General features: G+C 46.6%; 1 protein-coding gene across 1 annotated transcript in view; it reads left to right on the forward strand.

The window, feature by feature from the left end:
* Positions 1-14,132: 14,132 nt before the first annotated feature.
* The window catches only part of LOC102841566 (chromosome unknown open reading frame, human C16orf96), a 71,978-nt gene continuing 71,506 nt past the window's right edge, over positions 14,133-14,604 (forward strand). Inside the window, exon 1 of the mRNA XM_006874908.1 lies at positions 14,133-14,552. Within this exon, the coding sequence (XP_006874970.1) occupies positions 14,133-14,552 (420 nt within the window). The remainder of the gene's footprint in view (positions 14,553-14,604) is intronic.

Consider the following 14,604-nt stretch of genomic DNA (forward strand, 5'->3'; position numbering starts at 1 on the left):
GAAGTACTTAGGCAGCAGGAGACATAGTTTCTTTGTTCGCGCCCATTCAAAGGCAAAAATGGGCTGGCTTTGTTTGGACAAAGGTATAGAAAAGAAGGCATCTTTGAGGTTTAACAGAGTGTAGAGAGGGTAGGGGTTCGGTACCGTAGGGTGGATGGTGGTTTTGACCCAGGTGTTAACCTCTCGTAAATCCTGTACTGGCCGTTAGTCTCCTCCTGACTTCCTCACAGGGAGGAGAGGTGTAGTCCAAGCCGACTGACAAGGCACTAGAACTCAATGTTCTCTCAGTCTCCGGATATGTTTGGAGATTTTTTTGCTTCACCTCGGGGGTGGGGGTGGGGTGGGTGGGGTGAGGATTGGGTACTGGCGGACCCTAGCTGGGAGCACATTACTTTTTAATTGCACAACCACCGGTGGCAGGTGCCTTGCTAGTCCAGTCCAGGTGGGTTGGTTTCTGCCCAGACACCTGGTATCTCTTTCTGCCATCGGCTCAAAAGTGGGGAGCAGCGCACTGCTTCTTCTGTCTGGAGGAGCAAATATTCTTTGGCTAAGGGGACTGTGACCAACGGTTGGGCAGGCTGGTCTGGAATGGTGAGGGTGGAACCCTCTTGTGAAAAGGTAATGGTTGCTTTTAACTTCTGGAGGAGGCCCCGCCCAAGTAGGGGTAGAGGGCATTCCGGACTAAGAGAAACCGGTGGGCTATAATCCCTTTCCCTAGGTCTACTTGTCTGGTGGTAGTCCAAGTGTATGATTTAGGCTTTCCAGACACCCCTACCATGGTGATCTTCTCGGTACTCACAGGTCCCTTAGGCTCTTGCAAAACTGAGAATGTGGCACCCGTGTCTACTAAGAATTTAACAGGCTGACCCCCTACTCGTAAAGTTATCATGAGTTTCTGGGGGTCGAGAGGGTAGAAGCCCCGAACTCTTCAATCTGTTCCTTCAAAAAGAATTAAGTCCTTCTGGTTTTGGCCCTGGTTCTTTGCCCCCTTGTTCGGGCATTTTCGCTTCCAATGACCTTCTTCCTTACAACAGGCACATTGACTTTTCCCTAAGAAACATTTTTCTAAATTCTTCCCTCCTGGCTGTCTCTGAGGTCTGTTTGTCCTTCTAACATTGGTGGGTTCTCGTCGGGCTGCTAGAACTACTTGAGCAGCTTTTCGAGTAGCGATGACATCTTGGGAGTCTCGATTATTAAAAACTCCAGTGGCAACCTCCACCAACTCACTGAGATTTTTTCCTTTGAAGCCTTCTAACCTCTGTAATTTTTTTTCTAATATCTGGGGCTGATTGGGTTGCGAATGCAACATTAATAGCTCGTCTATTTTCAGGGGCCTCTGGGTCAATTGGTGTAAATGTCCGGTAAGCCTCAAAGAGTTGTTCTAGAAAGGCTGTCGGACTTTCTTCCGGTTTCTACACTGTCTCACTCACCTTGGTCAAATTGGTGGGCTTTCTGGCTGCCCGCCGGAGGCCCAAAAGTAGAGTCTGACGGTACTGGGCAAAAGCTGCCCTTCCTACCTAGGTGTTGGGGTCCCACTGGGGTCAGATGAGTGGATAGCGGGTTTGGAGCTGGCCCACATCAGTGACCGATTGTCCATCTGGTCCCAAAACTGACTTCCATGCTTCCAGTTAGATGCGCTCTCGCTCCTCCGAGGTAAAGAGAACCTGCAAAAGCTGCTGACAATCATCCCAGGTGGGTTGGTGAGTATGAAAGACAGTTTCTAGGAGAGCAATGAGCCCCTGAGGATTCTCAGAGAATGGACGGTTTTGTTGCTTCCAGTTGTAAAGGTCGCTGGATGCGAAGGGAACATAGACCATGAAGGGGTGGTCACCCTCTGTCTGTCGCAGGGGTAGGAGAGGATGGACTGTGGAGTCTGGGGGTTGGGGATGATAGGGCAACCCCCGCCGAGTTTGGGAGGGACTAGCATCAGGCAGCCGTGTTGGTGGGACAGCAGGGCTTGCCTCACGGTCAGCAGCTATGGCAAGGGATGGAGGATCGGGTCCAGGTCCAGGTCCTGGTCCTGCCTCATCTCCAGGTCCTCGGAGAGGCCCTGGAGGTGGGGCACAAGGGAGTGGACGGGTGGGGTCAGTGAGAGGGGCTTTGGGGCTTCCAGGAAGGACGGGATAGAGACATCGGGGGCCCGGTCGGGTAGCCCCAGCCTCGAGGATCTTCTTTTTTCCCTTCTCATCTGCAGAGGCTAGGAGGATCTTAGATTGGGATTTACAGCAAGGTTTAATATAGGACGGCTTAGCGGTGGCAATGTCAATCCAAACATCAATATAAGGAACTTGGTCTGGGTGACCAGGCTTCCCATAGATCACCGATGGCACAGAAAACAATTTCGGACCCTCAAAAGTCCCCTCTGCAGGCCAGTTTACTCCAAAAGAAGGCCATTCCATCTCACAGAGGGTCCGGAGGGTCCTGGAGGTGACTTGAAACCCATAAGATTATGACGCCCTGTTTGAGAAATCAGTAAAATTATCAAGCAAACATTGTAGGGAGGTTTTGGGTTGTTTAAAGGTGGATCCTCCCATTTTAGCTGCTGTGGTGTTTTTTTTTTTGAAAAGTTTGAAAAGCCCGTAGGACAAGTCAGAAATTACAAGGGAACACTCTAAGACCTTGATGGGTGTCTAGTATGTGCAGAAGAGGGGTCTGAGGCCTTTTTCTCCAGATAGCCGGACTGCCTATGTGAATTATAGTGCTGGTGTACAATGGCCACTGAGGAACCGAACTCAGGAGGGGACCAAAGTCCCAGTCCTATGTGAGAACAGAGTGCTGCACTAGGTTCTCTTAGTAGGCTCAGTCTCAACTGGTCCGAGAGATCAATGCCCTAGACCACTCGGCCACACTACCTTCTTTCCCAGGAATGTGTTTCTCTAATTCACAGAAATCTGAACTAACGTAAACACTGGAGGTTCAAGAAGAGAGCAACACAAAGGAAGTAGGAGACAGCCAAACTACCCTCTGTCCCACAGTCCAGTTATCGGGGGCAGTAACGGCTAATCCTAGACCTAAGAAGAGGATTAAGGAGAGATAAATTAGACTAATTAAGAAACACACAGTCCAGGGGTGGAACATGAATGTTGGCCTCTCTGAAATGGAAAGGGGAGTTGACCTAGGAACAAGGACAAACAAAGGTAAGGGACTCTTCAGCTAAGAGGGCCATTCAGGTGCCTTCCTGGCCATGCCCCTCGTGGGGTGGGGTTTTTCAATGTTCTCTTAGCTGAAGGTGTAGCTGTATAAGCCCCGGCCCTGGTCACCAACACGAAGTTGGTGAATCACCATTATGCTTTATGAGAATGTCGTGGAACCGCAAGTTTAGGCCCATTCAGACGCCCGTAGCCGAAGCTGTGAGACGGCACAGACTGTTCACAGCAAGCTGTGTCCAGTTACAATCACTCACACACTCATCAGTCTTTCAGGAGACAGAGTAAAGGTGAAGACACAGATAGATGGAGTACTGAAAAGACAGACAACCAGACCAGTGACCCAAGGGGGTCTTCCTAGGGGTTCAGTGGCAACGTCTCGCTTGAACCCAGCAGGGACTGTTAATGCCGCGTCCGTCCGACCAGTCCACTTACTTCCCCACTATTCTCTGCAGAGACCAGAACCAGAATTTAACCAGAATTTTTACCTGATGGCGCCTTCCAGATGCTCCTGCAAAAGAAAAATGGTCCATTTTGCGCGAGGGAGCCCCGCTCAGATAGACTCTCGTGGAGCAGAGGAACTTTCCTCCGAGGCCTTCCTCTCACAAGAGCTTCTCTGGGGGCTCAATCCTCTAGTCCAGAGTGGTGTCAAATCTCTCTGGGGCCTCCAAATGTTATGCCCAAAGAACGCCACCACTACACAGAGGTCCAATTAAAGCAGAGCGCTTTATCCCTGCAGCAGGGGCTAAGACACTTGGAAAGCGACAACAGCACTGAGGGCTTGTAGCAAGGGGTTTATATACTGAATTTTTGGGTGGCGGAGCAAGCAAGCGAGATACAGAAGTGGAACATTTGCAGTTATCACATCTTTGCACTAGCAGCTCCTTAGGGGCATAGTAACAGAAGCAGGGGTGTAACGGGGGCAGGGTGCTTATCATGGTACAGTAGTCGGGGCCTTTCAGGGTGGGGTGCAGGGGCCTGACACTTGTATGCTTCCAGCATGTCTTTTCAAGTTTTAAATTTTCCTTTTAGGCTTTTTTTTTTTTTTTTGTATTTAGGGTCTCACAACTATGACAGTGAGGTTCCATAAAGAGAAGAATGTGTGAATCTCAAGTATTTTACTGCTGTTTTGGGTTCTTTTTATTCTGACTTAGTGACCCTATGGAACAGAGGAGAACTGCCCCCACAGACTTTGTCTCACATAATTTGGACATGTGATCAGGACGGACTAGTCCCTGGAGAAGGACATCATGTTTGGTAAAGTAGAGGCTTAGTGAAACAGAGGAAGCCCCCTGACCAGATGGGTTGCCATAATGGCTGCAATAATGGGCTCGAACAGAGCACTGATTGTGAGCACGTCACAGAACTGGCATTATTTACTTCTGTTGGATATGGAGTTGCTATGAGTCAGAACCAACTCAGCAGCACCTAAAACCAGCCTCAGGCTTTCTGGGAGCAGATCACCAGCTCCTTCTCTGATGCAGCCTCTGGATCACAGTCACGTCTTTAACCACTGTGTCTCCAGAGCTCCTTAAGTATTTAGCACAATACATTTTTGCCAACCCCACACACTAGTGCAAACAGCACCAAGGTGGAGAACCAGAATACCACGCCCCCCTCAGTCACCTGCTCTGTGCACCTTTCCAGTCTCATCCATCCTCCATTCGAAAAGGAAGTCCCTACCTGGATTGCTAACAGAAAAGATTTCTTTTGCCTACTTTTCTACCTTGAATGACTGGAGTTATTATATATTGTATAGTTGTAGTCACTGCTCCTCTACTTTTATCCTTTCTTCCTACCCTCATTTCCAATCAAGCAGATGCATCATCGACCTGAAAACCTCCAACAGCATCATGCATATCAAGGGACCTAATGGTACCACCGAGAAAGAAGAGCCCAGAATGAAGTGTGTCCTTTGGAACTGGGCTCCTTGCCCTCTGGAGCTCGTAAATCCAGGGAAAGACTGCCAGAACACACGCACACATTGGAGAATGCTAGACCTACAGATGCTGAAAGAGACACGAACCTTTCTCCAGAGCTGACACTCTGATTTCAGACTTCTAGCCTCCTAAATGGTGAGAGAATAGATTGATGCATGTCATCCTGTTAGGACACAGCTAACAACATGAGCGCCAACTCTGAGCCAGGAGCCAGGCTGTGTGCTGATGACCTGGGGGCAGGCTTGCAGGCCTTTGGATGGTTGATAATGCATCATCTCCCTGTGTTCCACCAGGAGCCTATGAACATGGACCTCAGAGAGTTTAGGTAACTTGCTCAGAGTCATGCAGGTAACTACTGGGGAATGCAGCTTGGGAGCTGAGGTCTTGTGATTCCAGGGTTATGGTGCTCTTCAGTACCCAAGCTCCCCTTCAGGTCATGGTGGGAGACAGAAGAGCTGCTACACTGACAACTCTGGAAAGATCTGTTCTTTGTGCTCTGCATTGGAGCTGTGGGCTCCACGTTGTCCGCCACTAATTTGTTTAAATTGTGTAGATTCCCAGGGCCTCAATACTGAAATGTACTTGATGAGATTACATCCTGGTAACCAGCTCCTCCAAGCTCTGCCCTCTGCATCTTTCCAAGCCTGCAGCAATGCAGATACAATCACTCTTTCCATTCGGGGCAGGCCTGCTGGCAGGAGACCCTCAAGAAACTAATGCAGAGCTCTGGCAAGGACTGCAGGACGGGGGATGGAACTGACAGAGATTTAGGAGGTAAAATCCATGGGAATTTATGAAGAATGGGATGTGGGGGCCAGGGGAGCGAGTGGTATCTGAATCTCCCAAGAATCCCTGGGAAACCTCTGGTCTGAGACCTTACTAGAGGAAATGGACAGTGTCCTGTCCAGTTCCGCATGTCCATGTGAACCTACGTTGTATGTCTCCAAGAAGAAATCTGGGCACCTGCAGCCCCACCCCTATCTGGACACACTTTCCCAGGTGAATGGGATTCTGGAAAACCCAGTGAGCTCAGGCCCCAATTGGCTATCACCTCATCTACACTAGACACCCATGTTTTTGTCACTGTCGAGTTCCATTTGTATTCTCCAGACTCTGGTGTTTAGCTAGTCTCATAAATGAGCACTTTATACCTGTCAAGTTTCCATTTGCAAGCAACAGAAATTGGCTCCTAAAGCAGAAAAGGACATGGTTGGAAGGCTGTGGCTGCTCATCCATGTTCCTCGCCTGGGGAATGTAGCTTGGACTGTGTCTTAATCATCTAGTACTGTTGTAACAGAAATACTACAAGTGGATTATCGTAACCAACAAGAATTTACTGTCTCACAGTTTAGGCAGTTAGGAGTCTGAATTCGGAGTGCTAGCTCAAGGGGAAGACTTTTTCTTTCTCTTGGCCCTGGGGGAAGTTCTTAGTCAGTTTTCAATATCTGTGGGTCAGACTTTCCTTGCAGATTTCCACGTATCTTGGCTTCATTATTCTCCTGGGTCTAGGAGGTTCTCAGATCAGGGACCCCAGGTCCTAAGGACAGGATGAGCTTCTGTCTCTTCTTGCTTGGTCTTACTGAGGTCCCTGCTCTCTCTTCTCTTCTCCTTTTAGCTCAAGGTGATGCAGGCTACATCCCAGGGAAAGTCTCTACATTGGATCAGGGCCATGACCTAATTAAGAATGCTGCATGCCGCCCTAATCCCCTAACTATATCGGAGTTGGTCACATCAAGTCACATCATGGCGGATGATTACAATCATGGGTCAGCCAAGTTGACACACACACACACATATATATATATATATGTTTTATTGTGAATTATGTGATAATTTACATGGGAGAACATTAGTTTTTCATTCATCCTATTGTATATTGTTTCATTGCCATGGTTACAATCCTCTCCATGCATCATCAACCAGCTGAAGGGTATATTCTGCAAGCCTGCCCCCAGGTCATCAGCACACAACCCCTCTCCCTCTCTGGGTCTGAAGTCCCCAGCTGCTCCATCTCTCCACATTATCGTCTCTGCCTCCATCTCTGGTGTCACTGCTTCTCTGGGTAGGGGCCCGCTCTCCGCAATTCTCCCTTGATGGTCCCAGGGACCTCCGCTCCTAGACTGCAAAGTCAATCACTCCCCTCCTTTTGCTACAAAATGTCTACCTTTACATTTCCGACCCTCACAGTTAGTCCTGATAGCAATTATTCAATATTGTGCCACATGAGTACTATCCCCATTTTCTTTCATCAGCCCTGCCCAGACAGATTGGATACTACTCAGTGGAGATTCTACCTTCCTCGGCGCCCTCAGGCTCCCTCTTGAAAGCTTCTAAGCCAGTCACTTCTTGCCTTTGTAGCCCCGCCATTTTGGGTAGCCAATGTCCAAGTTGCCCATTCCTGTCTTCCCTGTGTAGCAAGGGGGGAACACATATTTTTGAGGACATAATTCAATCCATGATGGTGGGATCCAGAAAACTGTGCGTGGTCAAGATGCCGCCCAGGATAGCCTGTCTGAGAAACTGAGAGTGTCACTACCCAGTGAGTAGTAAGTCACTGCCTACAGCACTTATAAAAACTCCTGAAATTAACACCTGTGATTTTGTTTCACTCTTTTCACATTCCATCTGTCCTTCAACCTTCTGAGATTAGGGCCATTCTGCACAGTGTAGAGTAGGGGAAGCTGAGGCTCAGAGAGCTTGTGTCTGGTGAGTGGCGCCAACTCCATCCCCAGCCCTGGACCTTGCTGTCTCCACTCACAGCTTCCAGTGTGTCCTTACAGCAAGTTTGCATTTAAAGAGCCAGTTGCTGTGGAGTCCATTCCAAACTTAGGGCAACCTCAAGTAGGTCAGAGTAGAACTGTGTGTGGTTCACAGGGTTTTTTTCCTTTTTAAAAATCTTATTTTTTAAAACAATATTTTATTTTTTTTGTAAATGTTAGCACAGCAGTTTAAGCTCCCATTCAACAGTTTCTACACACACTCTTCAGTGAACCTGGTTGCTTTCTTTCCCGTGCGTGAGCATTCTCATTATTTGGGTGCTGGTTCTTCCATTTCATCTAATTTCGCTGCTCCCTTAAATTCTCATCTTTGCTTGAAAGAAATACAGTGCTTACAGGTGATAACATGTTTTGAGCCAATATGTTAACCTATAATAGGTTAACAATTTGAAGTGCATCTCAGAGCAATAGAACAGGAGAGTGCCCTACTCTTAACCAGTCCAGTACATCTGGTGTTTGGTGGTAGTTGGTTTTCTCGTTTTTTTGAAAAAGGAATTTAAGAAATTGAGGCTCTGTTCCATGTTTTTCTACCATTCTATCAGAGCCCATCTCCTATGGCCCTGATTAAAATGATCCTTATGGTAGTTTGGCACCACCTACATCTTCTGATCTCAGAGTTGATGAGGCTGTGGAGGCTGTGATTTGTGCAGACTATCTTTGTCATGAATTGAATTGTGTTTCCCCAAAATATGTGCAACTTAGTTAGGCCATGATCCCCAGTAGTTTGTGCTTGTCCTCCATTTTGTGATGTGTTGCAAATCCTACCCTCTGTATGTTAAAGTGTCTGGTGTATCTTGAGTCATCATCCTTACTCAAGTCACCTCTTACTGAAGTCACACCCCTTACCGAATTTACAAGAGTTAAAAGGAGAGAGGAGCTACCTCCTATCACCCAGAAAGAAAAGACAAAAGCAGAACACATCCTTTGTACCAAGGGTCCCTCCTAGATCCAGAGACATGGAGACCTCGAAGGAACACTGAGCCCACTGATGTTAAAAGGAGACAAAGACCTTCCTTCAGAGCCTACAGAGAGTAAAGACCGTCTCCTATAACTGGAGCCCTAAACAACTTGTAACCTCCTACCTACAGAGGATCGCTATGGGGCGGAACCATCTCGATGGCACTAAGCAACAACAACAACAACACTGTGAGTAAATAAGCTCCTCTTTGTTAAAGTCATCCACTTGTGGTATTCTCTGACAACAGCACTAGGTAAGGAACACAGTCCTGTACACTAGTTTCGTCTTTGAATCTTTGGTTCCCTTCTTTCTCTTTTGCTTGACAAGAGAGTAGAGGCCAATCAGTGTATCTTAGATAGCCACTCATAAGCTTTTAAGACCCCAGGCTCTACTCACCAAACTAGGATGCAGACCCTAACTTTATGAACCATATTATGACAATTGACTGAAATATCCCATGAGACTATGGGCCATTGGGTTTTCAATGACTGGTTTTTCAGAAAGAGATCATCAGGTTATTCTGAAGCCCCTCTAGGTGTACTCTAACCACCAAGCTTTAGTTAGCAGAAGAGTGTGTTAACCTTTGATTCCACCCAGGCCCTAAATCTAATAGCTGCTGTCTTGGTAAGAAGAGGAGAGGATACACAGAGACATGGAGGGAAGAAGACCCATGTGATGATGATGGAGGCAGACAGCAGAGTAATGCATTCACAGTTCACCAGAAGCAGGGAAAAGTAAGGAAGGGTCTGTTCCTAGAGCTCTCAGAGGGAGCACGACCTTACCAACATCTGGATTTTGGACATCTGGCTTCCAAATCTGTGCGAGAATACATTTTGGTGGTTTTAAATCATCCAATTTGTGGTTCTTTGTTATGGCAGCTCCAAGAAATGAATACAGCCACACAGGCCAACCTGGCACAGTGTGGGAGGACACCACACGTATGAGTGGGAATCTCACCATCATCTTGGATACTAGCTCCCACAAATACCTTCTCTAAATGGTGCCCATTGCCCACATTCATTTTGTCCTATTTCTTATAGCTCCTCTCACTACCTAAGGTTACATCTATCTATTTGTTTGTATAACAAGTGTCTGTCTCCTGCAACGGCTACAGCTTGAAAGCTCTGTGAGACCAGACACTTCAACAGACCCTGGCACATATCAGGTGCTCAGTAAATAAGTGCTAGGCACAGTGTTTAAGAACAAAACAAAACAAAAAAGCAGTTGCTGTCAAGTTGACTGCAACTCACCATGACCACGTGTGTGTCAGAGCACTGTACTTTACAGGGTTGTTGTTGTTTTCTTCAGAATTGATTTTACTTTGTTGTTGTGAGAATATACAGTGTGGAACACATACCGATTCAACAGTTTCTACACATGTACTTCAGTGACATTCATGACATTCTTCAAGTTGTGCAGCCATTCCCGTCCTCCTCTTCTGAGTTGTTCCTCCCTCATTAACGTCAACTCACTGTTCCCTAAGGTTCTTCTCTCATCTTTCCAGTTCCTGTTGGCAACTTGATCCCATGTAGATAGAGCTTAAAAGAGCACAGTGCTCAAGGCACACAGACGCTCTTTACTCGTTAAGCTCTTGTTTGGTTTTTCAGAAAACTTCAGGGGGTTGTTTTTGTTTTAAGATTTCAATACCTCCAGGCAATATTTCTAGGGATTCATTCAGATTCCATGGATCCTGCAAATCTGGATTCCATGAAGTTTTCAAATTCTGTTCCGAATTTTCCCTCTTTGATCTAGATTCTTCTGTAAAATTGTTCATCAAAATAATTTAGTAATTGTAGCTGGGTACCGCCCAGTTATTCTGGTCTCATGACAAAGGGGGAAATAGTTCATGGAGCCAATTAACCACACATTCTTCCTTCCTTCCTCTGTTGTTCCAGGCGGAGAGAAGAATTGTTGTGCCTTGGATGCCCATTTACAAATGTTTTGCTCCCCAGGTCTTATGCAGTGAACTAGGAGGCAGAGTAGAAGCACTAAACACATTATCAGGTCAATTAACTGGCATGTCCCATGAAACCATGACCCTAAGCCTCCAAAACAAAGGATGAAATCTCATGAGGTATTTGATATAAACAACCTCTGCAGTTATTTCCCCCCCATTGTTGTAAATATATTTGTCATACAACTTTTGCCAATTTAACTTTTTACAGGTGTTGTTGTTGTTAAGTGATGTAGGGTCAGTTCCAACTCATAGTGACCCTGTATAGTCCAAGTAGGCGCTGGTGGGTTTGAACCACTGACACCTTGTAGTTAACAGTCCAGTGCTTATCCTACAATGCAGCAATATGTACATATATGTGTATATAAAAATGTGCCTGTATTCCATGTTCTAGGAAAGTTTTTAAATGGCTTATTAAGAGATATTTTTTAAAATGAATAAAATATCCACAAATAAAATATCTATTTTCCTGGAACAAAAGGAAGAAGGAGAGTCAAGAACAGGAGGAGGATATGGAATGTAATGGTCTTCGTGAGGACCTGCTTCCTTTGCCATGAGACCAGAAGAACTGGATGGTGCCCAGCTACCCTAACAGCCTTCTGATCTAAGATTCTATAGAAGAATTTTGATCAAAAGGGGAAAATGCAGAAGAGAATCTCAAATTCTCATGGAATCCAGCTTTCTGGAGCCATGGGGCCTGGATGAACCCTTGAAACTATTGCCCTTTGAACCTTAATCTAAAAATATTCCATGAAGTCTTCTTAAAACCAAACAAGATTTTAGCTTAATGAGTAAAGAATTTCTGCCTAAAACACTGGGCTATTTTAAGATGTGTCTTTGTGGGATCAGCACAGATTGATCAAATTGTCAACAGCAACTGGCAAGATAAAGGGTAGTGAGTTTCTGCTAATGATGAACAACTTGGAAAAGGAGGGTGAGAATGATTGCACTGAACAGGAAAAGGTAAACACATTCACTGCCCTCTCAGCCCAGGAGGCAAGCTAGAATGTTAATCAGGTTACTGAATGGAACCAATTCTCTGGTTTCCCGCCTGTCTTCAAACAGGTCCACAACCTAACCCCTCCCCAATTCTCACCCCATATAAGCCTGTACTGCCCTGCATTCTGCGCTCAGAATCTGGAAAAGCTAGCGCCTCTAAGCCAGCTGGCTTAATAAAATCTGAACCTCTGCTTCACTTCTCTGAGTGGCTTCGGTTTCTTTGACCACAGATCAAGACCACTCTCGAATCTAAAACTGCTCTAATGGCACCACTTGAAGAATGTCTTCAGTGTCACTGAATTATAATGTAGAAATAGTTGATGTATGTTCCACTGTATATATTCTCCACAAAAACAAAAATAAAATGAATGACTAAGAAGATATAAACAACAACAACAACAGACTAAGACCAGGTGTCTTAGTTCTTAGTTCTCTAGAGCTCCTATGGCAGAAATACCCCAAGTGGATGGCTTTAACAACAGATTTATCCTCTCACACTTTAGGGGGCTACAAGTCCAAATTTAGGACACCAGCTCTAAGGGAACACTTTCTTTCACTGTCTGCTCTGGGGAAGGCCATTTATTGTTCCCTTTCAACATCTGTGGGTCTGGTTTCTCTTGGACATTTCCACGTGTCTTAGCATCAATCTTCCTGGATCTAGGAAGTTAACAGCTTAGAGACCCTGGATACAAAGGAGGCTCTCTGTTCCTGGCTCTTCTTTCTTGGTGCTACTAGGCCCCTCTGATCTCTGTTCACTTATTTAATCCCTTTTATATCCATGGGCAAAAATATTGAATGATGTAGGAAGTATCAAAAGAAGATGGGAGGAGTACACAGTCACTGTCCCAAAAAGAATTGGTAAGTGCTCCACCATTTCAAGAGGTAGCATATGATCAAGAACCAATGATACTGAAAGAAGAAGTCCAAACTGCACTGAAGGCATTGGTGAAAAACAAGGCTCCAAGAATTGACTGAATACGAATTGAAATCTTTTAATAAACCAATGCAGCACTGGAGATACTCATCTATGCCAAGAAATTTGGAAGCCCTGGGCAACTGATTGGAAGAGATCCATATTTATATGAAGGTGACCTACCAGAATGTGAAAACCATCAAATATCAATAATATCACATGCAAGTAAAATTTTGTAACATGTCAGCCATCACAGTATGATGGGCAGGTGTGTAGGAAGAAAGGGCTTCAGCTGTATTTTGTGTATAAGCAGGTGTGTGGCAGCAACCTAGAATACTCTGAGTTGGTGTGGGGACACTAGCGACTAAGTGAAGGACCTTCCTGCTACTTACCTAGGAGAACAGGACAAGCAAGCTGCCACTTTCTTTTCTAAGAATTGCCTAAAGCAAGACCCAACTACCTCGCCTGCTTTGGACATGTTATCAGGAGGGACTAGTCCCCGGAGAAGGACATCATGCTCAGTAAAGTAGAGGGTCAGGAAGATCCCCAACAATAGGGATTGGCACAGTGGCAACAACAGTGGGCTCAAATATAACAACTGTGAGGCTGGTGTAGGTGTAGAACTGGGCAGCGTTTTGTTCTGGTGTACATGAGTTCACTATGATTCAGAATTGACTCACAGGTACCTAGCAACAACTACAACAGGATCTGACCAGACTAGGGGCCCACGTGGTCTCCTAGGCCCCTGGCAGCTGGCCGAGAGCCTGCTCAAGTAGACGGAGGTTTTGGTGAGCCCCGCCAGAAGGGAGAGCTGAGCAAGGCTGGCAAAAGCATCATCCCTTCTGTTTCCCGGCGGTGGACTGTGAGGGGCAGGATCAGAGCAGATGGAAGCCACTGTATTCACCCTTCTGCCTCCTCGGCTCCTGTCAGAAATAGGAAAGCCTGTGGACAGAAAACAAGTGAGTTCTTTAGACCCTTTTCTCTACCACCTCCTTTTTGGAAAACTGGCTTTTCTAACCCTAGAAACACTCTCTTCTGTCCTGATTCGAGGGTCTTCTGAGTGACAAGCTTCCTCCCTGTTGCCTTTTCTACTCATTTCCTGGACAGGTTCATTAGTCTTACATCATCAAAGGCTTCACCTATTCAAGTGTTCATCAAATATGAATTGAGCACCTTCTCCTTACCGGACTCACTCCAGAGCACCTGCCCACTTCCCAGCTCTCAGAAGCACGCCCACTTGTCCACGTTCCTTGGTGTCCTAGCAACCAGCAGAGACTCCGACCTGAGCTCCAGCCAGGACAGATGCTATTTTCTACTCTACTGCTGTGACTCATCACCTCCCCTGATCTCTGAGGACCCACCCGAGCAGTTCTTAGGGACCACAGAAAACCACAGCTGGTCCCCAGTGCTCCCAGCCCCCTGGGCCGACCACCCCTGCCTGCAGAATGAGTTTGTCAGTCACGTTCACAGAGCTGGTGAACATCGCCATCTCAAAGGGCGGTGTGGTGAACTTTCAGGCTCTCCACCTGCTGCTTCAAAGTATCCTGGAGCACATCCACATGGCCGATCTGAAGAAGGTCCTTTCAGGAGACGAGGACTTCCTCCAGACCTCGCAGGCTGTGCTCTTGCCCAGGGAAGGAGATGCCCAGCCCATCCTGAACCCCATGAAGAAGTTCAACAATGTCTTTGACCATGTGGTGAACCGTCTGGACAAAATGGAGAGCCAGCTGGCCATGCTGCAGGATCTGCCCTCCACGGCCCAGCTGTTGGAAGCCAGCCAGGGGACCAACAAGCCCGCCCAGGAACTGTGGCACCTCATAAAGATGCGGAAGATGGTGGAGGGCAGTGAAGAAACCATGGCCAAGGTAAGTTACCCAACCTCCAGAGCACTTCCAGGACCCTTTCCCTGTGATGACA

The sequence above is a fragment of the Chrysochloris asiatica genome, unplaced genomic scaffold (assembly GCF_000296735.1).
Source record: "Chrysochloris asiatica unplaced genomic scaffold, ChrAsi1.0 scaffold00305, whole genome shotgun sequence".
In the NCBI taxonomy this organism is placed as follows: domain Eukaryota; kingdom Metazoa; phylum Chordata; class Mammalia; order Afrosoricida; family Chrysochloridae; genus Chrysochloris; species Chrysochloris asiatica.